Source organism: Chiloscyllium plagiosum, chromosome 25, assembly GCF_004010195.1.
Source record: "Chiloscyllium plagiosum isolate BGI_BamShark_2017 chromosome 25, ASM401019v2, whole genome shotgun sequence".
NCBI classification, from domain to species: Eukaryota; Metazoa; Chordata; class Chondrichthyes; order Orectolobiformes; family Hemiscylliidae; genus Chiloscyllium; species Chiloscyllium plagiosum.
The window spans coordinates 45,520,757-45,546,817 of NC_057734.1; the positions used below are offsets into that span (position 1 = coordinate 45,520,757).

Below are 26,061 nucleotides of genomic sequence, written 5' to 3' on the forward strand. Positions count from 1 at the left end.
CATGATCTCTTATTAATTCTCACTCATAAACCATCACTAAATGGGTCAGACCATGTTTGGAGTATTGATCACAGTTTTGGGCCCATATCTCAGGAAGGATGTACTGGCCCTGGACTGTGTTCAGAGTAGGGTCACGAGAATGGTCCTAGGAATGAAAACATATGAGGAGTGTTTGAAGACTCTGGGTTTATACTCTATGGAGTTTAGAAAGATAGAATGCTGAACAACCTGGACAGAGTGGACATTGGGAAGATGTTTCTAATTATAGGAGAGACTAGAACCTGAGGGCGTAGCCTTAGTGTAAAGGGAAGACCTTTTAGAACAGAGATAAGGAGAAACTTCTTCAGCCAGAGAGTGGGGAATCTATGGAATTCACTGCCACATGAGGTTGCAGAGGCCAGGCCATGCTGTAAAATTAAGACTGAGATAGATAGATAGGTTCTTGATTGGCAAAGGGATCAAGGGTTATGGGGAGAAAGTGGGAGAAATGGGGTTGAGAAACTTACCAGCCACGATTAAATGGCAGAGCAGACTTGATGGGCTGAATGGCCTAATTTCTACCCCTGTGTTTATCGTCTAAATCTGAAGTAATCTGTTTTCCAGGACTGGACAATGTTCTGTGCTAAGAACAATCTCTGATGCACAGATGTTTCTTCAATTTACCCTTTCCCATCGGATTTTTCCAGTCAATGTGCAGCATGAAATCAGCCATGATAGTTGTGGTGCCATTCTGGCGTGCCTCCGTTATTTCCTGATTTGTACTTTGCTCCATATTATGCACTTCTTTGTTGATCTGTAGATGGCACACACCCATGACTCCATCCCTTGCTGTTCCTTACTCCACCCAAACTGATTCCTCATCACAATACCGATTCCAAACCCCAATCTATTGCATCTGTATTACTCCTCATACTACACTGATAAAATGCTTTATTAAAAAAAATCCACATCTATTCCTTTTTGCATGTTCTTCTAGAGCATTATCTACCCATAGAGTGTAAAGGCAGTAGGAGTGTACTTAAAAGGGAGATCAGGAGGTCAGAAAGAGGACATGAGATAGCTTTCGCAAATAGGGTTGAGGAGAATCCAAAGGGTTTCTATAAATACCATTAAGGACAAAAAGGTAACTACAGAGAGAATAGGTCCCCTCCAAGATGAGCAAGGCAGCCTATGCGTGGAGCCGCAGGAGATGGGGGAGATACTAAACGAGTAATTTCAATGTGGAGAAGGACGTGCAAGATATAGAATGTAGGGAAATAGATGGTGACATCTTGAAAAATGTCCACTTTACAGAGGAGGTGGTGCTGAATGTCTTGAAACGTAAAAGTGGATAAATCCCCAGGAACTGATAAGGGGTACCCTCAAATTCTGTAGGAAGCGAAGGAAGTGATTGCTGGACTCCTTGTTGAGATACTTGTATCATTAACAGTCATAGGTGAGGTGTCAGAAGACTGGAGGTTGGCTAACATGGTGCCACTATTTAAGAAAGGGGATAAGGAAAAGTCTGGGAACTATAGACTGGTGAGCCTGACATTGGTGGTGGGCAAGTTGTTGGATGGAAGCCTGGGGGACAGGATTTTCTTATATTTGGAAAGGCAAGGACTGATTAGGGTTAGTCAACATGGCTTTGTGCATGGGAAATCATGTCTCACAAACTTGATTGAGTTTTTTGAAGAAGTAACGAAGAAGATTGATGAGGGCAGAGTGGTGGACGTGATCTATTTGGACTTCAGTAAGGTGTTTGACAATGTTCCCCATGGGAGACTGGTTAGCAAGGTTATATCTTCTGGAATGCAGGGAGAACTAGCCATTTGGATACAGAACTGGTTCAAAGGTAGAAGGCAGATGATGGTCATGGAGGGTTGTTTTTCAGACTGGAGACCTGTGACTAGTGGTGTGCCACAAGGATCGGTGCTGGGTCCACTAATGTTCGCCATTTATATAAATGATTTGAATGTGAACATAGGAGGTATAGTTAGTAAGTTACCAGATGACAGCAAAATTGGTGGTGTACTGGACAGTGATGAAGGTTATCTCAGAGTACGACGGTATCTTGATCAGATGGGCTAATGGGCTGAGGAGTGTCAGGTGGAGTTTAATTTAGATAAATGCAAGGTGCTGCATTTTGCAAAAGCAAATCAGAGCAGGGCTTGTACACTTAATGGTAAGGTCCTAGGGAGTGTTGGGGAACAAAGAGATCTTGGAGTGCAGGTTCATAGCTCCTTGAAAGAGGAGTTGCAGGTAGATAGGATAGTGAAAAAGGTGTTTAGTATGTTTTCCTTTATTGGACAGAGCATTGAGTATGGGAGTTAGGAGGTCATGTTGCAGCTGTACAGGACATTGGTTAGGCCATTTATGGGATATTGTGTGCAATTCTGGTCTCCTTGCTATGGAAAGATTGTTGTGAAACTTGAAAGGGTTCAGAAAAGATGTCCAAGGAAGTTGCCAGGGTTGGAGGATTTGAGCTATAGGGAGAGGCTGATTAGGCTGGGCTGTTTTCCCTGGAGCATTGGAGGTTGAGAGGTGACCTCATAGAGGTTTATAAAATCATGAGGGACGTGGATCGGATAAATAGACTAGGTCTTTTCCCTGGGGTGGGGGAGTCCAGAACTAGAGGGCATAAGTTCAGGGTGAGAGGGGAAAGATATAACAGGGACATAGAGGGTGGTGCATGTTTGGAATCAGCTGCCAGAGGAAGTGGTGGAGGCTGGTACAATTATAACATTGAAAGGCATCTGGATGGGTATATGAATAGGAAGATTTAGAGGGATATGCGCTGAGTGCTGGCAAATGGGACTAGAGTAGGCTAGGATATCTTGTCAGCATGGACGAGTTGGACTGAAGGGTCTGTTTCCATGCTGTACACCTCTATGACTCTATGGTCACCCAGCAACCACATCTCTATGTTAGCTGTCAAGTTGTATTCATTTATTTCTATTTGTGCTGTCACCTCATCTATCTTATTACAAATGTGGCATGCATTCAGATAATGAGCCCTCGACTTTACCATTACTACTTACTCTGTTCCACTTGCTGTTGCTATTTCTGCTCCATATGTATTTTCTACCCCTTCCTGTCACATTTGCATTATAGTTCACCCCAAACTGCTTTGCGCCTCTGCTGTTTCATTTCTTCCTGATTTTTTTTTTAAACGTCTCTTCAATTGAAACTGCAAACCCCTAACCCATCCACTCACAACCACAAATAGTGTAACAAATAGTTTTATTTCATTTTAGCACACAGCTAGTGCACTTCAATTAAATGTAAGTAATTAGCTCAAAATGAATGAGCCAAATTATAAGATTTCCTCAAGTGTTTTTAAGTTTTTAAAAATGCTACATCAAACACACGCAAACATAAGTAATAAAGTTAAAAATCGCACAACACCAGGTTATAGTCCAACAGGTTTATTTGGCAACACTAGCTTTGAGAACGCTGCTCCTCCATCAGGTGGTTGTGGAGTGTAAGATTGTACAACACAGAATTCATAGCAAAAGTTGACAGTGTGATGTTACTGAAATTATATATTGAAAAAGACCCGGATTGTTTGTTAAGTCTCTCATCTTTTAGAATGAACATGTCGATTTCAGTTCTTCATATGTAAATTGCAGACCTTTTTTTAGAAGTTACATTCTCAAGTGAACTTTAACAATTACTGTCCTGCCGGCCCAGACAATGCATTTAAGGTGTGAGGTACCCTGTGTGAGACTGCCTGTGTCACAATGTTCAGACTAATTCTAATCTAAAAAATGGATTTACAAAATCTTACATTGATTCATGCAGGTTTTGAGCAAAATAAAATGTAATTCTGCAAATCCAGACATGGATGAAGTTCAACAGTTGTACATCCCTATCGGGGGCCATAAAAATAAAACCGCGAAGACGGCTTAACCATAGTTAACAAGGGAAATCAGGAACAGTGTTAAAGCCAGAGAGGGGGCATATAAATTGGCTAGAAAAAGCAGCAAACATGAGGACTGGAAGAAATTTAAGATTTGGGAGGGGAGGACTAAAGGTTTAATTCGGAAAGGGAAAATAAAATATGAAAGTAAGCTTGCTGAAAACATAAAAACTGACTACAAAAGCTTCTACAGATATGTGAAGAGAAAAAGACTGGTGAAGACAAATGTAGGTCCCTTGCAGTTAGAATCAGGTGAATTCATAATGGAGAACAAAGAGATGGCAGACCAGTTGACCAAATCTGCCTTCACTAAGGAGGACAGAAATAATCTTCAGGAAGTGTTGGGGACAGAATGTCAAGCATGAAGGAGAGGTGAAGGAAATCCTTATCAATCAGGAAATGGTATTGATGGGATTAAAACCTGATAAATCGGCAGGGCCTGATGCTCTGCATCCTAGAGTACTTAAGGAAGTGGCTGTAGAAATAGCAGGTGCATTGGTGATCATTTTCCAGCATTCTGTAGACTCTGAAGGAGTTCCAGTGGACTGTTGGTTAGCTAATATAACTCCACTTTTTAGAAAAGGGGGGACAGAGAGAAAATGGGGAATTATGGGCTGGTTAGCCTGACATCGGTGGAGAGAAAATTCATTATGGATGTAATAATTGAGCATTTAAGAAGCAGAGACAGAATCAATCCTAGTCAGCATGGGTTCATTAAAGGGAAGTCATGCTTGCCAAATCTTCTGAAATTGTTTGAGGATGTGACGGAAAATTAAAGGTCATGCTATTAGAGGTATTGTATTGACATGGAGAGGGAACTGTTCGGAGGACAGGAAGCAGAGAGTTGGAATAAATGGATCCTCTTCAGAGTGGCAGGCAGTGATGAGTGGGTGCTGCAGGGTTCAGTGCTGGGACCTCAGCTGATCACAATGTGCATTAAATGGAATGAATTGAATGCAGTATCTCCAAATTTGCAGATGAGACTAAGCTGGGTGGCAGTGTGTGCTGTGAGGAGGATGCTAAGAGGCTGTAGAGTGACTTGGACAGACTGGCTGTTTGGGCAAATACTTGGCAAATGCAATATAATTTGGATAAATGTGAGGTGTTATCCATTTTGGTCACAACAATAAAGGAGGGCAGATTGTTACCTGAATGGTGGCAGTTTAGGAAAAGGTGAGGTGCAACAAGAACTCTGTGTCATGGTGCAACAGCCACTGAAGGATGGCATGCAGATGCAGCAGGCAGTGAGGAAAGCTAATGGTATTGTCTCCTTCATAGTGAGAGGATTTGAGTATAAGAGTAAAGCTGTCTTGTTACAGTTGTACAGGGCCTTGGTGAGGCCCTACCTTGAGTACTGTGTGCAGTTTTGGTCTGCTAGTCTAAGGAAGGGCATTGCGATTAATGAAGTCCAGCGAAGGTTCTCCAGACTGATTCCTGGCATGACACGACTGTCATAAGAAGAAAGACTGGATCAACTGGGCTTGTATTCACTGGAATTTAGAAGAATGACAGGGGATCTCATAGAAACATATAAAATTCTGATGGGACTGGATAGGTTATATGCAGGAAGGATGTTCCCAATGTTGGGCAAGTCCAGAACAAGGGGTAAGGACTGAGATGAAGAAGAATTTCTTCACTCAAAAGTTGTGAACCTGTGGAATTCTCTCCCACAGGATGCTGTTGGAGCCAGTTCATTAGATATATTCAAGAGAGAGTTGGATGTAGCCCTTGCGGATAAGGGGCATGGGGAGAGGGTGGGAATGGGATACTCAGATTGCATGATCAGCCATGATCGTATTGAATGGTGGTGCAGGCTTGAAGGGCCAAATGGCCTACTCCTGCACCTAGTTTCTATGTTTTTATGTGAAAGGGCAAAAACGTAAAAAGAAAATTAAAGGCTTTAATGATGAATGCTGTGTGCATTCAAATAAAGATGAACAAATTGATAACATTACTAGATATGAATTGGTATGATATGATGGCTACAATAGAGCCATAGTTTCAAAGTGACCACGGCTACGTACTGGATATTCAAAGATTTGTTTTCTGAAAGTATATGAAGTATGGGAAAGGAAGTTGGGTAACTCTGTCTATAAAAGATGCGATCAGTACACTGTTGAGAAATTATCTTTGCTTGGAAACTTATGATGTGTAATCAGTTTGATTGGAGGTGAGAAATGGCAGGGAAAGGAGTCTCTGGTATGTGTAGATTGTAGCTCCTTAATAGCAGTGTAAGCATGATTTTATAAAAGTTTTTGACAGTTCTATTAAGGAGTCCTATGAGAATGCAACAAATAGGATGGACAAAGGGGAACAGTAGATTGTATTTCTTAAAGCAAGGTACTATATAAAGGTGAAGGCTAGTGGTGAAGGGGGTATTTTATTAGCATAGATAAAGAATTGACAAGCTAACAGAAAACAGTTTGGGTAAAAGGGTCATTTACAGGTTGGCAAGCAGTAGCTAGTGCTGCTGGGCATTGTTTCTTTGCAATCTATATTACTTATTTAGATAAAGATACCAGAGGGTATTGTAGTCAAATAACTAACTATGCAAAGATGGGTAGGAAGGCAGTACGTGGGGAGGCCATAAAGGACCTGGAAAGAAATAAAGGTAGGTTACTTAGACGGTCAAAGATTGGACAGATAATGTATAAGGTGGGAAGATGTGAGGACTGAAAATGTAAGGCTGTCCAGTTTGGGAAGATGGAAAAGCAGTATATTATTTAAACAAGAGTTGCAGAATGCTGTAAAAGAATAGAGTTGAAAAGTGTGGTGCTGGAAAAGCGCAGCAGGTCAGTCAGCATCCGAGGAGCAGGAAAATCGACGTTTCGGGCATAAGTCCTTCTTTTAGGATGAAGAAGGGCTTCTGCCCGAAACGTCGATTTTTCTGCTCCTCAGATGCTGACTGACCTGCTGCGCTTTTCCAGCACCACACTTTTCACCTCTGGTCTCCGGCATCTGCAGTCTTCACTTTCTCCCTGTAATAGAATAGAATCTGATGAGCTTGTACATGAGTCTCAAAAGGTTAGCATATAGGAAATACAGTAATTAAAGAGGCAAATAGACTGTTAACTTTTATTGCAAACAGCATGAAGTATAAATGGGAGGTCTTGCTATAATTTGCAGTACATTAGTGAGAATGCGACTGGAGTCATGTGCACAGTTTTAATCTCCTTTGTTTCAGGAGCAACTTACTTTCATTGGAAACAGTTCAGAGAGCGTTCACTTGACTGATTCCTGGGGCAGTTGTCATATGAGAAACATTTGAATCATTTGACTCTATATTCACTGGAGTTAGAATAATAAGGTGATCTTACTGAAACATGTAACTTCTGAGAAGGCTTAACAGGTAGATGCTGAAATAATGTTTTCCCTAATGGAGAAATTTAGAACCAGAGAGCACAGTTCAAAAGAATAAATCTCCTATTTAAGGAGATGGGTTTTTTAAACTTCTGATCTCTGGAATTCTCAAACCCAGAGAGCAAAGGAGACTGGGCTTTTGATATATCAAGCCAGGATGAGACAGATTTCTGATCGTCAAGAGGTTTGAGAGTTATGTGGAGGGAGCCGGGATATTGGAATTAAAGCCAAATCTGATCAGGCATGATCTTAGCAAATAGCAGAGCAGGCCTAAGCGGCCATATGGCTTCTTCCTTGTCCTGTTTCTCGTATTAGGGTGTTGGTGAACCAGACAGTAGCAACATCATTTCCTTTGTGGAAGGGTAGGATAAGGGTTGAACATTTAGTCATGTATTCTTTGTTCTGAAGATGTAACCAACATGATTCTGATTATCAGGATAACCACAATGATTTAGGATCATAAACATTTACGTGCCCACTGTACTTGTGCTGGCTGTATGAAAGAGTAATTGTGCTTAGGCTCATATTTCAAATTTTTTATGTAACCCTGTAAGTCATCTTCAAATACTCCCTCTTGAAACTTTTTATGGATTATTTATTTCTAATATCTTTAATTACTGAATTGTGAAGCCTCCAGCTAATGTCTAACTAGTACCTTAAAATCTTTCAGCATAATCTCTTTGCTTTTATGTTCTATGCCTACATTTGTAAAACCAGTAACCCGTAGGCTTTTTAATCCCCTTATCTACTCTCCATGTCACCTTTAATGGTTTGTATATTATGTAGATCAAGTTCACTGCTTATCTACACCTTGGCATACCATGTCATATATAGCTCTTTCCCTTATAGTCTCTTCACACCTATCCCCAGCTGTCATGGTTCTATCCATTTCACCATCCTGAAGCGTACAGCTATCCTTAATATTGTTTATTACATTGTCAAATTTATGGCTGATGTAAAACTTTATAATTGGTTAGGCTGTTTATAACAATTCAAAATATTAATGGACTCAAAACTGCATCTGAAAACCTCTATCGAACAGGACACTCTGCTTCCCATTACAAAGCCAATGTTAGATTCGTAATCCTATCATCCCCTCAATTCCAACTTTTTATAAAACCTCCTGTGTGTAGTTTGTTTAATGCCTTCTGAATGTCTGTACATGCAACATCAAGTGCACCACTTTAATCAAGTTTCTTTGTTTCTTCCTCAATGAATTCGATGAGTAAAGTCATATTTGATTTACCTGTAACAAATCCAAGCTTGCCTTCCTTGATTAATGCATACCTTTCCAAATGAAGTTTTATTTTGACTTTGATGATCCTTTCAATTGACATTAATCCCTTCAAAGAACTTCTGCACTACTAATAGTTTCCTGGTTTGTCATTCTCTCCATTCTTGAATAATGATGTAGTATTTACAGCTCTTGAGCCCTCTTGTACTGTGCAACTGAGTACATTGGTGTTTGAAGCATTGTAACCAATGCCTTTTGCTATTTCTACATTTGATTCTTTCAGTGACCTAGGATACATTCCATAACAACGGGGGAATGACTGGTGTTTTTGGGCTCAATTTATTATTATCTGGTAATCTGTTCCCTTAATCTCCTCTTGCCTCTGATCTCAATTTTATCATGCTTTACTTTCTATAATATTCTTGATTATTAACTGCCTTTTGCTCCTGGCATATGGCATAAGCCTCCTTTTTTCTGTTTTGTTTTACATTTAATATCGAGAGCACATTAGATGTGGATGCCCAATCTGTTATTTCAAAGGAATAGTCCTAATTTGTACCTGAAACATATCTTCCCTGAATGCCCACTATTCCTTTGTTACCAGTTCACCCTGCAATTGCTTTTTCTAATTACACTTGTACAGGGCTCGTTCTCCAACCACTGCCGTTAGCTTTTCTCCAGTTGAATATATTTACCATCTTTGTTAAGCTTCTTTCTGCAGTTACTGAAATCTAAGTTGTGATGACTGTTAGAAGATGATTTGCTACTGTCATGTACGCACCTTGCCCTGTTCATTTCTCAGAACCAGATTCCTATTCCTTTTTATCCGTGTTGAATTGGAAACACATTGATAGAGAAATTTTTCCTGTGCTGTGCACATTTCAGAAATTCTCTCTGTCCCTAACTATTGCACTACTTTTTCTATCCAATAGAGTATATAAGAAATCCCGATATTGCAGCACTGTTTTTTATTAAACCACCTTTTGAAATTTACCTAGATGTTTGCTCATCCATTGCCCCTCTCTGTTTGAAGACCTATTTTTAAAATAAAACTCCAAGCAGTGAAACAACTCCTCTCATTTCAATCAAGCTTTGTAGATTCCTTCGTATTGGAATATCCTTTCTATTCTAGTTAATTGAATTAAAATCCACCTTTGAATTCCATTTTGAATAGGTGATTACATTCGCAAAGGCATTCTCCATTCCGTGCAGACATTCCTTGCCTGTTTCCTAACAACTTCTACCAATGTTGTAAAACTTCAACAGACTCAGTCTCTGGAATAAACAGCTGAAATGATGTGTTTTCTGTGTCGCTATTTGTCCCCATTAACTCTTGTCTTTATAAATGACATATTGGACTATGCCTTTATGTCTGAATAACACTTGAGCTGTTGATATGCCAGTATAAATTGCAGTAATAGTAGTATCTTGGTGGTAGTTATGGCGTTTATTTGTGACATCCACTGATGAGCAAATGTTGTGTTACACAGTAACAGATGGCAAACTTCTGTGCTGGCATCCTTTGGTTTAAGTTGATATGTTATCCTGCAGCAATATTGAACCATATTATACTTCACTGTGTATTGCTTGGGATTGGCACATGCTATGCATGTCAGAGTTTATTGTGCTGAAGATCACTAAATGTATTTGCAGTGGTGTAATTTTGGTTACCTCTATTACCAAATGATTTCAGGCTAATAATATAGTCTTCATTCACTGGCCAATCCTCAAGCTTTTCTGAAGCAGCAGAAAGGTCCTGGTGATATGGAATTCTTATTCTTATTTGATGAAGTCCATTTTAATGCTTTTGATTTTCCATGGTTGATAAAAAAGATAAACTTGACTGCTTTTTATTGCTGGCATTTATAAAAAAACAAACGTTGCTTTCTAAACTAAACCTGACATCATCTGATTGCAAAACTGACTGCAGTAAATTCTGAACAAGTTTCTATCAAAATAAGTATTTTAAATTATTGTAGCATTGGATCCGTGGTTACTTGGCCACATGGATTCAAAATTGGCTTGCCTGTAGAAGGCAGTGGTTAGCGGTGGAGGGTGTTTTTCAGCCTGGAGATCCATGACTAGTGGTGATCTTCAGGAATCTGTACTGGGACCTCTGCTGTTTGTGAGATATATATAAATTATTTGGATGAAAATGTGGGTTAGTAAGTTTGTAGATGATACAAAGTTCAGTGGGATTGTGGATAGTGTAGAAGGTTGTCAAAGAACACAGCGGATATAGATCAGTTACAGATGTGAGCAGTGAAGTGGCTGATGGAGCTTAAGCTAGTTAAGTGTGAGATGCTGCACTTTGGGAGATCAAATGTTAAGGATAGCAGGACCCTGAAGAGCAGTAATGTACAGAAGGATCTTGTGGTTTAAGTCCATAGCTCCCACAAGGTGGTAAAGAAGGCATATGGCATGCTTGCCTTTATTAGTCAAGGAATTGGGTACAAGATTCAGGATGTCATATTACAGTTTTATAAGACTTTGATTATTGCATACAATTATGGTCGCCACATTACAGGAAGTGTGTGAAGGCTTTGGAGAGGGTGAAGAATCGGTTTACCAGGATACTGCCTGCGTTAGATGTACATGAGCTCGAAGGAGAGGCTAGAAAAACGTGGGATATTTTCTCTGAAGCGGCGGAGACTGAGGGGAGACTTGACAGAAGTCTATAAAATTATGAGATGTGTAGATTTGAGTTGATAGTCAAAATCTTTTTCCCAGAACTGAAATGTCTAAAGCTAGGGGGTGTGCATTTAAGGTGAGGGAGAAAAGTTCAAAGGAAATGTGAGAGGCACTTTTTTTACACAGAATGGTACAGTCTGGAAAGCACTGCTGGGGTGGTGGTGGAGACAGATATGACAGAAGCGTTTAAGAAGCTTTTAGATAAGAACATAAATATTCAATGAATGCAGGGATATGGACTAAGAACATGCAGAAGTGAGTAGTTAAATTTGGTGTCATGTTCGTCACAGCATCGTGGGCTGAAGCGCCCTTCCTGTGCTATATTATTCTGTGTTCTAAAGCTGGTGTTCAGGCAGTTCTGACCCTGCAGAGACAGACCAAAGAGTAGATTTTGTCATGACAGGAAGATAAAAAGATAGCTGCCTGATTTGGGCTGAATATAAACGTGAGGGAGCAACACCTCCTTTTTCAGTTTGGCACTTGCTGCCATCTAGCTTGACATTGAATTTCACATCATTGGAGTCAAGGGGTGGGTCTGGGTGGAATGCTGTTTGGAGGGACGGTGTGGACTCGATGGGCTGAATGGCCTGCTTCTACATTGTAGGGATTCTATAACCTCTGTTCCCTTTTAGCTTTTTTTTTCAGATTTCAGTTTTATTCTTGTTTTGCTTTCGGGCAATAGTTGATTTCTCTTTTGTTATGTTTGACTTGTCCCATTACTACTCCCTTTGGCCTTGCACTTCCAGTCCTTTTCTGAATTAATTGTCCTCTCTAATCTGTTTAATGTCTTCAACTCTATAACAGATCATTTTGTTTTTATTGTCCCCTCCCTTCTTTCATTTACTTTAAAGCGTGTATCACTTTCCCCAATTCAAATGAAAGGTTATTGATTTGAAAGGTCAACTCTGTTTCTCTCTACAGGTGCTCATTTAATTTTAGTTTTTTATTTCAGATTTCCAGTATCCATGATATTTTGTTGTTTTTTTTCTTGATTTTGGCCTTGCTACGTTTTTTATTGTCTTCACCATTTTTTAGACATAAAAACACTATAGCGAACAGTATAGGGAGAATTGTACCACGTCAGAAAGGGTCTTTAATTTTGTATTTCATGTGAGTGATTGAGCAGCATCCTTTGATGGTCCCTTTAGAGGGAGAAATGATGGTCACTTGTTGTAACTGTCATAAATGAGCTTGCAGAAGAAACTTCTAACATTTTGTTTGTATGCGGAGGCTTTTTTAGTACTTTATTTCTTTTCATTTAGGCTGTGGAGCAACTGAACATTAAGACCAAGTGTTTCAAAGATCTCCTTAACGATGAGCCCTTCAAAAGGGAAGATATCATCACGTTGCAGGTACAAAGCTTCTTTTGCTCTCTAATATCAGTATTTTTGACACTAATTGGGCAGTTTTTCATTCTGCATAATGCAAGTTTTTGAACATGGGATTGAAAGGTGCTGTCGGAGGAATGTGGATGAATTTCTACAGTGCATCTTGCAGATTATCGCTCAGCAGCAGTATGTACAATGGTGGGGAGACTGAATGTTTGTGGATGTGGTGCCACTCAAGTGGGCTGCTTTGACCTAGATGGTGTCAAGCTTCTTGAATGTTGTCAGAGCTGCATTCTTACAGGCAAGTGGGGAATATTCCATAACAGACTTGACTTAGACCTTGTTAATGGTGGACAGTTTGGGGAATCAGGAGTTGAGCTATTTGCTGCAGTATTCCTAACCCCTAACCTGCTCTTATAGACACTGTACTTGCATGTCTCATCCAGATCAATTTCTGGTCAATAGTAATCCCCAGGATGTTGACAATGAAGGATTCAGATGGTTTTTTCTAATAATTGACAATTATTTCATATACATCATTATTGTCCTAATTACAGATTTTTATTGAATTCAAATTCATCATCAGACATGGTGGGGATTTGAACATAGGCCCCTGCTGCCCCACTGAAGGGATTTTTAAAAAAATGTCAGTGATGAGATGTCATGTAATTAGTCTATAAAATGATAAATCAGAATTGTGTTACTGTTTGCTTTAAATTTTTCAATATGTATTCAAGGCTTTTAGAAAAACTTGCTGTGTGTTTAAAATGATGGGCTGCTAATATATGATGTGCTTCATAAAACTACTGCTATCCATCCTTGATCTTCCCAGTGGAGATTGTGGAACCCTGAGTTTGTATTTAATCTTAGGAAAGCATTCTGAGGGATAGGATTTATGACCATCTGGAAGAGCATGGCTTGATTAAATGCAGTCAGCACGGCTTTGTGAGGGGCAGGTCATGCCTCATAAATTTCACTGAGTTCTTTGAGGATGTTACTAGACAGGTTGATGAGGGTCGAGCGGTGGATGTGGTGTATCTGGACTTCAGCAAGGCATTTGATAAGGTTCCCCATGGTAGGCTCGTTCAGAAGGTCAGGAGGAATGGGATACAAGGAAATTTAGCTGTCTGGATACAGAATTGGCTGGTCGACAGAAGACAGCGAGTGGTAGTGGAAGGAAAGTATTCTGCCTGGAAGTCAGTGGTGAGTGGTGTTCCACAGGGCTCTATTCTTGGGCCTCTACTCTTTGTAATTTTTATTAATGATTTGGATGAGGAAATTGAAGGATGGGTTAGCAAGTTTGCAGACGACACAAAGGTTGGAGGAGTCTTTGACAGCATAGAGGACTGTTGTAGGCTGCAGCGGGACGTTGACAGGATGCAGAGATGGGCTGAGAGGTGGCAGATGGAGTTCAACCTGATAAATGCGAAGTGATGCATTTTGGAAGGTCAAACTTGAATGTTGAGTACAGGATTAAAGACAGGATTGTTGGCAGTGTGGGGGAACAGAGGGATCTTGGTGTGCAGGTACATAGATTCCTTAAAATGGCCACCCAGGGTTGTTAAGAAAGCATATGGTGTTTTGGATTTCATTAACAGGGGTATTGAGTTTAAGAGCCGTGAGATCTTATTGCAGCCCTATAAAACTTTGGTTAGACCGCACCTGGAATACTGTGTCCAGTTCTGGTCACCCTATTATAGGAAAGATGTTGATGCTTTGGAGAGGGTTCAGAGGAGGGTACCAGGATGCTGCCTGGAATGGAGGGCTTATCTTACAAAGAGAGGTTGACTGAGCTTGGACTTCTTTCATTGGAAAAAAAGAAGGAAGAGAGGGGACCTAATTGAGGTATATAAGATAATGAGAGGTATAGATAGCCAGAGACTTTTTTCCCAGGGCCGAAATTGTTAACACAAGGGGTCATAGTTTTAAGCTGTTTGGCGGATAGTATAGAGGGGTTGTCAGAGGTGGGTTCTTTACGCAGAGAGTTGTGAGAGTGTGGAATGCATTGCCAGCAGCAGTTGTGGAAGTGAGGTCATTGGGGATATTTAAGAGACTGCTGGACATGCCTATGGTCACAGAAATTTGAGGGTTCGTACATTAGGTTTACCTTAAATGAGGATCAATGGTCGGCACAACATCATGTGCTGAAGGGCTTGTTCTGTGCTTACTGTTCTAAGTTGTGTAATGTAGATTTTCAGACATTTTGTGGTGGGAATGAAATTGTCTGAAAGGTCTTGTGACTTTTAAACTTGGAACTTTTCTGTCATGTTTTTGTAAGGTTATTTCCCAGAGAAACCCAATTCTTAAAGAGGATCATCAATGCAAGATTTCGACTTCTTCTGTTTCCCCCACCCCACCCACCCAAAAGCACTGGCCTATCACATCAGACCTTCCAAAAACACACTGTGTGCATCATTCAAATTCAACACTATAATTCTTTTAAGTAGCTAACAAATTTCACTCCTCAGTTTAGCTTCTAATGTCATGACAGCATGATTAAATAGAAAGTTTAAAATAAAAGTCTGTTTCCTAATGCTGTATAGCAACGGGTGAGATGATGTCCTGGCAATCACACTAATTAGGTTTTAAATATAATGATTATGCTAGATAGCTGTTGAGTATAAAATTGCATGCATTCTTTTCCTAATAGTTAAGGAGTAAAGCACAAGTGCTTGATGTGGATGGAATTAACTGCTGGCACATGATCATTTGCTTTATATTTGTCTGCCCATGTATTTTAAAAACAGCTGTTCCAGGAATCAGTGACAGCTCGATTGATGCCGCCTTTTGTGGTAACTGGACTTTCTACTTTAATGTAAGCTTGTCCGATTTGAGGCATAAGAAGTTTGGACACTGTCAGTCTAATAATTATCACGTAGAGAATGTCCTCAGGATTAGAAGAATTCAGACAACCTGGCTCCTTTACTCAGATGAAAGCAAAAATCTTACAGGTGACTGAAATTTGAAATAAAAGCATAAATTGCTCAGCAGTGTCCCTGGAGACAGTGATGCAGATAATTAAAGATATATTTTAAGCAAGTATGGAAGCAGCGAAACAGGAGGGAATTCCCATTTAAAATAACGCAAGGTTTGTTTGAGGGAAATAATGAAAGCTAGAAGTGAATAATAATGACATAAGGAACAAAAGGAGATGTGAATGCATATATTTTAAGCAAGTATGGAAGCAGCGAAACAGGAGGGAATTCCCATTTAAAATAACGCAAGGTTTGTTTGAGGGAAATGATGGAAGGGGCAATAATGAAAGCTAGAAGTGAATAATAATGACATAAGGAACAAAAGGAGAAGGCACTGTTTAACAACTTTTCTTTGTGAAAAAAAAATTGTTTTACCATTTGAGGTATCTACTGAATAACCACCTCTGTAGAGAATTACTAAGGAAGCTGTCGGGAAGAAATTTTATGAAATCTAGATGAAACAAAGTTGGAGTTCTGGAATGAGCCCTGCTTTGTTTGAGGCCTCATAGTGATAAAGAATCAAGTGGTCCACTGTCAGTTTTCTATTGACGTTGTTTCTGAACTGTTGCTGAGTAAACTTGAGGATGGCATAGTATGACTTCTTATTGTCATCACTGTGGGGAAAAAAATGTTTTGTCTTCACTGAGTATCTGAGATCCACTAGATATGGTCAGGATTTCTATGCTGAAAGTGAAACTCTTCACCACTCTAACATGTTATCTTCGAGCTGTAATGTGTTCTGGAGTCACTTCAAGTCATGTTTTATCTAAATTAAAAATGGCATAAAGATAGAATCTGTCAGCACCAGAAGACCAAAAACAGATCATAACTTGTTTTTCTTAAAAAAAAATCATCCTTTTAAATTTTTTTTTGTACTGGACTTTGCTGGACTATACTATGGCTGCTACCAATGATGCAAGTTGACTGCAATTTCTGGAAAGTTCCAATCATCAATTACCAGAACAGAGCTCAGTCACCATCCTCAGGAGTCTCATAGCCTTGAAGTGTGTGAACAATTTAGTTTCCTACTTATTGTTGTGTCATCAGCAAATTTGGCAAACATAGCTTCTGAGTTTTCTAAGTAATTTGTACAAACTGTGAATGGTTAAGGTTCCAGCACCACTTCCTGTGGCACCCCATTGCAAAACATCTTGGCGACCTGAAAAAGCCTTACTCATGCCTACTTCTTGGCTTCTTGTTAGTCAATTTTCAATCCATGCCAGTATGCTCTTTGGTACACATTGAGCAATGACTTTTCATGTCGTGCTTTAACAGATACTTTCTGGAAATCTAAGTGCAGTATATCGTCTGGTTTACCTTTATCCACAGCATGGCATACCACCGCAAAGAACCCAAATAGATTGGTCAAAGGTGATTTCTCTTTCACAAAGCCATGTTGAGTCTTCTCCATTACTTTGCATGTATCCAATTGCTCTGCTGCAACTTTTAATTTCAAGACAGCATGATGATTAAATAGAAAGTTTAAAATAAAGTCTATTGTATCTGCCTAGATATATGCAACAATGAGAAGTGTTTTGCCACCACAATCTGATATCATTTAAAGTTACAAGAAGAATAAAAAGGAATTATTTAAATTGGAGTTCATCTTCTGATCAAATTGGGTCTCAAGCACGGCGCCATAGAGATGTACAGCACGGAAACAGACCCTCGGGTCCAACTTGACCATGCCAGCCAGATACCCTTAATTAATCTAGCCTCATTTGCCAACACTTGGTCCATATCTCCTTAAACCCTTCTTGTTCATATACCCATTCAGATGCTTCTGCAAGATTGCTGTTATGTGTTCGGGGCCTCAAAGAGTTGGGTACAGCAGCAATGACGTTGAGGACTCCCTGCTTTGGGCACCTCCACTGCCAAGAGTCCCCGCTCCTGGCACCGGCACCGCCAAGAATCATCCAACACTCGGCCCACTGCTGCTAGGAGTCCCCACCTTGGACACTGCCATCGTCAAGAATCCAGGCTCTGGGTTTACCGCTGCCAGGAGTCCCCGCTCCAATCCATGCCACTGCCAATCCAGTTTTTAAGACTACTGCCACCAGGAATCACCACTTCACGCACTGCCACTGTCAATAGTCCAGGCTCCGGGCACTGCCACAGTCAACAGGAATCCCAATCCATGCCAATGACGCTGAAGCCGCTGCCCTGTCATCACTGCTCCACATTCGAAGATGAAGAAAGAAAAGGAAAAGACAAAATATGCAAGGGAGAGAGAGAAAAGGATGCCATTGGCCTGGAGCAAGCAAGCTCAGAAGCCCGAATACCACCTGCCATGCTTGCGCTGCCACCTTGGTTTTTTTTCCCTATGCCAGATGTTGAATTATCTGGTCTGGGCCTTCCTTCTTTCTGTCTCCTTTCCTCTTAACATTAAAAGTTACTAGCCATCTTCCAATCTTATGGAATTGTCCCTGAATCAAGAGGGTTTTGGAAAATTAAAACCAATATGTCAATATCTCACTAGCTCCTACTTTTAAGACCCTAGGATGAAGTCATTCAGTATCTGGGCACAGTTAGCCCTCAGTATTACGCTTCTGTTCATTGTGATTTTTTCTCTAGATTCCTCCCTCCCTTCCTTTTTCAGATTTATCACCAATTCTAGGATGTTACTTGTATCCTCTATAGTGAAGCCTAAATCAAAAAAACTGTTTAGTTCATCTTCTATTTCCTTATCTTCTGTTATTAATTCTCCAAACTCAGTGTCTATTGGGCCAGTGTTCACTTAGTTAACTTTTATAATGAAATTCTTACTATCTGTTTTCATATTTCTTGTTAACTGTCTCTTTTACTTTAATCTTCCCTTCCTTGTTAATATTTTGGGTCATTCTTTGCTACCTCTTCTGACCTGCCAGCTGTCTGAACACATTTATATGTTTTTGCTTTAAACTTGTTAGCAGCTTTAACTTCTCTAGTTAGTTGTGGATCTGTGCCATGGAATCTTTTTTTACTCCTCCTTATAGACAGAAGGACAACGTAATGAAAGAAGTTCAATTTACCTTTCCCTTGTTTGTAACAAATTCAAAACTGCACTGCGGTATACAAGCTAATGAATTTGATAGGGTTAATCTGTGAGCTCTGCCCCTGATGTTCATATATCCACTGGACACATCTGACAGACAATTTTTGGACTCTGCCACAGTTTCCTGACAGAGGCATGCGTGTCCTACCTACAACACGTCAGTAAATGTTAATGTACCTAGGAACAAATGTAACCAGTGTATAGTTATTGAGATGTGTAAACTATTTCCTGTTTTCTAAGGGCAGAGTTTCTTTTGCCAAGATTATTTGTGTTCCTTCTTCCACTACATATGACAGTTTATCTCTTTAGACAAGCATAGGAAGGAGGATTAGTGGCACCTGCCCCAAGCACAAGTTGGTACCTAGTTATCTCCTCATATTATAAGCAAGTGACAACAATGGTCTTCTCACCAGTGTTGTGACAGATTGACTCTTTAGTCTCCTCTGCATCATAAACAACACAAGCACTATTCATAGCTTGTTCATATATGATTCAACAAAAGAGAATGCAATTCACTTTTTGTGATTTATCATCTTGTATACCAGGCTGAGGCACAGAAATGTTGCTGTTAAAAAGGACAGCTACTCTTTGCAGTTGATGCTGTTTGAGTTGACAACCTTTTGATCAAACTGATTTTGATGCATTTGCATGCAGTTGGATCTCATTCTATTCAAATATTTTCACCCTCACATTATTAGACATCAAGTTATTGAAGCATAACTTGAGTCTGTCCAAATGTAATGAGGAAATGTGTAGGTGGTGCATATCTGCCATGTTGATGTGTAAACAGTTTCATTTCATACGCTTAACTATTCCAATAAATGTTGGATTAGCCAAGGTGCAAAGTGTTGGCCATCCTGCTTCTAAATTATAAATAAACTAACAGTAGCATCCTTAGAATTTCACAACTGTTGTATCAGGAGTTGCTTCAGAATAATTTTGCTTAATTTTGGCAATTCTTGAGAAAACAAAGGGAGCCATTTAAAAAGCAGATGTTGACCTTTTACTGAAACGGTTAAGCACTGTTTTCCTTTTGATTCAATTAGGCTAGAAAAATATATTTACAATCTGAAATACTCCACTATTTAGCTTGTAATGACAAGAAAGTGTTGGGGCAGGCCTATGAAAATGATTATACTCCCACTCCATCGACTAACTGCCGATTTTTAACCAAACAGAAACCACAGGCAATTTCTTTTGAATTTGATGACTGAAAGATCCAAGATGTGAACATTTTAAAAGAAATCAAATTTACACAAGCTTCACAAGTCAAATCATTACTCTTTTCCATCCTTTGGCCCTGTTAATATCTCTTTTTGGTAGTGGGTGGCTACCAAAATTAATAGATGAACTAGCTCTGATCTTTTACTGACTATAAGAGAAGTAAATGTGAATCCTACAGCTATTTCTGCAAAATGATGAGGCATGGTATGAGGACAAGTAATTTTTTTCTTTATTGCTCTCCATACAGAGTGCTTTGTTAATTCATCAGTGTAATTCAGGGAGTGCTGACTGTTGAACTTCTGGAAAATGTAGAGGGTGTTGGATTCTCAGGAGAAAGTAACATGAACAGCTAAGTTTCTGGTATTGAGACTGACTCTAATTGTGTTAGGGGACTCTCTAGTCTGAGGTACAGACAGACGTTTCTGTGGCCAGCAGCGAAAAATCAGAATAGTGTGTTGCTTCCCTGGTGCCAGGACCAAGAATGTCTCAGAGAGGGTGCAGACAAGGAGGAGAGGGGCCAGCAGGAGGTCATTGTACACATTGGAACCAACGAAATAATATATGTCACAATGTCTGAGCTCCGATTCTCCTACATAAAGATGGAGAAGAGATACTAGATGTCCTGTTTGTCACTTGCAAATTCTCTAAGATTACTGTTCCCTGACCAACTCATGGTTTCATTGTACATAGGCCATCACAAATTGCTTTTCTGCTTTCTCTGTATAGAAGAGGCAATAGTTGCCTTTTTTTAGCTTGCACTTGTATAGCAGTCTTCACTGAAAAGAACCTCAGTTTTAAATAAACAGAACTGCTTATTTTAATTAAAACTGATCTGACCGAAAGAAAATCAAAGCCTTCCCCATTCACTCTTAATACTGATGGAGAAACAGCAAGAAGCTGCGTGTTCTCATCAGTCTGTTTCATTATTACTGTGCAGCGTTGCAATAAATTCCTTAATAACGCTATTCTTCAGATTTATTCAGATTTAAAAATCTAATAAGAGTTTCTCCATTATACTGATGCACACTGTTTCGATATGGCTATGATATCCGAAATGAGCCAACAAAAGTGGGTGCTTTTACTGAAAATAATCTTGTATCAACAGAAAATACTGAAAATGTTCTAAAGAATAATTGGCATTTCCTACGGGTAAAATGGGTTATCACAGCTCTCTGGTTGACCTTTTTGTCAGGTAGACTTTTAAGAAAAGCTATAATTTCTCTTTGCTGATTCTGATTCAACTGCTTGGCGTTGTTTCAATTTCAGATTTTAGCATTTTCAGGTTCTAACTTTTATATTGCTACAGCAACAGCAGTATCTGTATATTGTGCTGAGGTGCACACAAACTGGGCATGGATGTAATGGAAGGCATCACTGGCCTCCTGTAATTGCCCTTAATCGGCACAACTGAAATAAAACATAGGCAGAATACAGACTGAATCTTGTGGTTTTGCTGGACTATCCACTGTAACTAATTATTTTGAAAACATCAGAGAACGTCAGCCGTGGCTTGGTGATGACTCCCTCACCACTGAATTCAGTGAGCATATCATGTAATGCGGAACAGAGAGAGTTCTCTCTGTCTAAACACTCAACAATTCCTCAACCCACATCACTTTTAAAAAAAATCTTGCACAATTATCTGCTTGATTTCTTGTTTCTGGGACCTAGCTTTGTTTAGATTAATTCACTTGATTTCACCTGGTGATACTTACAGCGTTCATGCTAAATAGCTATCCCAAATTAATTCTTGTTTCTCTCAAATTGTTGTATTCAAAATATACTGATCACATTGACAGTCTATATACTTTTTGTGCCTTTGAGGTCTCAGAATTAATAATTTATATGACAAAATTTTGTATTTCGACATAGGTAAAATGGACACAACAAATGGAACTAATGAAATGTCTGTGTTCTGTTCTGTGACATTTGAGTGAATGGATCAAATGACTCGATGTGAGACTTAAGAACTACCAAATTTGGCAGCATTGGAATGGCAGGATTATAATTTAAAGTGCAATCTTATTTTTATTTGTTCAGGAATGGCTGGTCAGGCCAACATTTATTGCTCATTCCTAATTTTCCTTGAGAAGGTTGTGCTGAGCTGACTCTTAGACTAATTAAATCCATGCACTGGGAAGACTGGTACTAGGAGGTGCACACACGCAGTGGTGTTAGGAAGGGCATTCCAGAATTTGACCCAGCAGAGGTGAAGGAACAGCGATGTGGCTTTAAATCAAAATGGTGGTATGGGGCTTCTTACTCATCTGCTTCCCTTGTTCTTCTAAATAGTACATGTTTTGGCCTGGACAGTACTGTCAAAGGAGATTTGGTGAGATGCTGCACATGAGGAGCATCACCTTAACTATTTTCCTTTGTGCTAGGTATGATTCCAACTAGTAGAGAGCTTTACACCGATTTGTATTGAATTCATTTTTGGTAGCGATCCATGATGCCATCATACTCTGTCAATCGCTGCCGTGATGTCAAGAGCAGTCATTCTCATCTTACCTGTGGAAGTCAGCTCTTCTGTTCATGTTTAGACCAAGGCTGTAATGAAGCCAGGAGCCGAGTGGCCCTGGCAGACAAACTGAATATCATTAAGCAGGTTATTCCCAAGAAAATGTCTCTTAATAATACTGTAAATGATCATCAGCAAATTGATGGAAATGATCAGAATAACAGGGTAGTACCTGACTGGATTGGATGCTTTCTGTACTCAGGACTCGGCTTCCACTTTGCTGAGTAGATGTCCATTTTATAGCTACACTGAATTCACGGTGGCTCAGTGGTTAGCACTGCTGCCTCACAGTGCCAGGGACCCGGGTTCGATTCCAGCCTTGGGTGACTGTCAGTGTGGAGTTTGCACGTTCTCCCTGTATCTGCATGGGTTTCCTCCACGTACTCCGATTTCCTCCCACAGCCCAAAGATGTGCAGTTTAGATGAATTGGCCAAACTAAATTGCCCATAGTGTTCAAGGATGTGTAGGTAATGTGCATTAGTCAGGGGAGATGTAGAATAATAGGGTAGGGGAATAGGTCTGGATGGGATACTCTTGTGAGCGGCACGGTGGCACAGTGGTTAGCATTGTTGCCTCACAGCGCCAGAGACCCGGGTTCAGTTCCTGCCTCAGGCGACTGACTGTGTGGAGTTTGCACATTCTCCCCGTGTCTGCGTGGGTTTCCTCCGGGTCCTCCGGTTTCCTCCCACAATCCAAAAAAATGTGCAGGTGAGGTGAATTGGTCATGCTAAATTGCCCGTAGTGTTAGGTGAAGGGGTAAATGTAGGGGAATGGGTCTGGGTGGGTTACGCTTCATCGGGTCGGTATGGACTTGTTGGGCCGAAGGGCCTGTTTCCACACTGTAAGTAATCTAATCTAATCTAATCTAAAACTTGGCCATGGTCTAGTTATCGAGCATGTTGCCAGGGGCTATAGACTTTGCAATATTTAGTGTCTTAATTTGTTTCTTGATAACGGATTAAATGAGCCAAATTAGTTGAAGACGATAGTGTCTGATGGACCCAAACAAGGAGGAAGACAGATGGTTCATCCAATTGGCACTTCTGGCTGAAAATGGATGCAAGTGCTTCAGTGTTTTTTGCGCTGCATATGACAGGGCTACTGGAACATTAAGGATGGGTCTATTTGTGAAGCTTCTGCCTCTGATTAATTTAATTCTCCACCACTGTTCATGGCTGCATGTAGCAGGACAAGAAAGCTTCAATCTGACTATTGGATCACTTAGTTTTATTACATGCTGCTTGCAATACTTGTCAAATAATCCTGCACTGTGGCTTCACCAAGTTGACTCCTCATTTTTAGGTTCTGTCAAGCGTTGTTCTTGCCATGCCTTCCTATACTTTTTATTGAACCAGGGTTTCTCCTCTGGCTTGTTGGTATTGGTCGAGGAGGGGATATGCCAGGCCATGAGGTTGTAGATGCTGTTGCTGGCCGACAGGATTCCCGGATGCCTAGCCTTGAATTGTTAGATTTGTGCAAAATTTATCCCATTCTGCACAGTAGTAATGCATCACAACACAGTGGTGTTCTCAGTGTAAAGTTGACAACTTACCTCCACAAGGACTGTCGTCACTACTTCTATCAATGTTGTCATTGATAGATAACAGTATGATGTAGCATGCGTGCTTTTCTGAAATTTTAGTTGTGTAAAATGTGACATGAAGCTGGAATGACTTCAAATCTCAAATTTGAAAGTTTACCTGGCACAGGATCAAATGCAGCTGCCAACACCTAATCTGTTGCATTTTTCACCTTTGACATGGCAATAGCTAGAGATATCTAAGAAAGGGTCCACTGGCATGGTTGGGATTCCTCAACTGCCACCATCCACCCTTTTGCCAACCCTGAACTTTCTGAAATTTTGCAGAGTGGGTGAGACCAAGAGCAGCTTGACTGCTCTTGCCCCAGTTAAGGTCCTTACGTGGCTATTTAATGATGACTCAAGATTGGCTTTTTGTCCAGCCCCAAGTTTGTGGCCAGCAGGAGAAAGTCAGAAATGGTGGGGGGAGAACCTTGCAAGTTAGCTTACTCGGAAAGGGTAAGGCATGGCCTCCACTTTGAATCCCGTCTCCCAAAGGGGGAGACCCCCACCCCCACCCCGTCCTTGTCACTCCCATCATTTGGCATCCCCTCAGCTAATCAGAGACAGTGGCAGCTCTCTGAGATGCCAAGTGAGGGGCAGAAGTTCTGCCCGTAGCCCATTGACACTGCAGGAGATGCATTCCCTCCTGTCTCTGCCTTTGGCATGATAGGAAACCCAGCTACTTGTTAAACTCTGTTCTAAGACTGAATATGGATGCAGTGGGAGGATTATCTTTGCTGCTGTATGAAACATCTTTTTCAGGGGTCATGGGGAAGTGGCAGATTTTCATTTGTCACCATCTATCTGACAGGAAGTATTTATGGAAACCTCTTCAGTTTTATTTTTCCCTTCCCTATTGTAAGCTGGTGCCAGGTTTTTACAATATCATATTAACAGTTCTGAGTGAACATGGGCCTTGTCTGCCCAACGGTTTCTATTGAAAAAAATACTATAATTTGCAATTGAAATAGTCTAAGTAAAACATTTAATCCTATCATCTGATGTAAAACTAATTTCTCTGGCATAGTTTCCATCCTGGTCTTATTAGACTTGCCTTGGAAAGTGCGAGAAGATAATCCCCATCTGTTGCAGAATGTTAACCAGCCACCTCCAGTTCATTCTTCAGACGTTTCTTTTTAAACCTCACAGATAACCAAGAAAACTCTTATGAAACCCTGAATGGATAAATGATCCCCAATCCACAATAAAATGGAATAATAGTGTTCTGCTGATTATCCTTGCTAGCTTCAACTCCCTAGTGTATAATTTGTGGAAATGGATATTTTGAACAAATCGAATTTTCTCAGCTGAAGTGGGCTATGCTACTTCAAATCTGATTGTAAATTGTTAGGGTTAAGTAACTGACAGGATGGCAGCAAACAAATCCCAGTGCTCCTCTTTGTACTGGAATCTTTATTGACTCATGGTACGTTTAGTACAAAACCACTATTTCTCTGTTTCTGTCAAATCATTATTGTGGATTGCAGCCTCATGTATCTGGGGATGGATAGCAAGGATTGAAGCCAAACATTTTCACTCACTCACGTTCTCTCTTGCATTGTAGGCCCCTATTTCTGTTCACCCAATGTTAGTGTTTTCATCTGATTAAAGAGATCTTGGGAAGCTACTTTTCAAATATAGATCCTCAATCCATTGTGAAACATCTCTAAAGTCAATTTATCTTGTGCTGACTGCTGCAGACATACCACCAAAATCTATCATTAGAGGCATAACCAACTTGATGCTTCCAACCAAAGTAAAGCACAGCTTATGTTTATTTAAAACTGCCCTGTCCTCTTCCACACTGCCCACTATCTTTCCTTTGGTAAGAACACCACCAACTGTTTCAGTGTGACATTTTGTTTGTCACACCACCCACCCAATGCTGGTCAACCTCTGCATAGGATTGCTATACTTTTGCAGAAGCACAAAGGGTTGGGGATTTAGCAAGAAGCGACAATTTTCAACTGGGTCTAGGAACAGAGGGAACTTATAAAGTCGAATACAGAATAGGACAGGGACAGGGATAGGCTGAAGGGCCTATCTGGATTAGTGGTGCTGGAAGAGCACAGCAGTTCAGGCAGCATCCAAGGAGCTTCGAAATCGACGTTTCGGGCAAAAGCCCTTCATTAGGATTAAAGGCAGTGAGCTTGGAGCGTGGAGAGATAAGCTAGAGGAGGGTGGGGGTGGGGAGAAAGTAGCATAGAGTA

The 26,061-nt window shown here is 40.3% G+C and overlaps 1 protein-coding gene across 2 annotated transcripts in view; it reads left to right on the plus strand.

Annotated features, from left to right (window-relative positions):
• Positions 1-26,061, plus strand: part of ppil2 (peptidylprolyl isomerase (cyclophilin)-like 2) — a 363,209-nt gene that overhangs the window by 87,716 nt on the left and 249,432 nt on the right. For both annotated transcript variants that reach the window (XM_043716077.1, XM_043716075.1), the window contains exon 8: positions 12,449-12,538. In XM_043716077.1, coding sequence (XP_043572012.1) covers positions 12,449-12,538 — 90 coding nt within the window. The remainder of the gene's footprint in view (positions 1-12,448; positions 12,539-26,061) is intronic.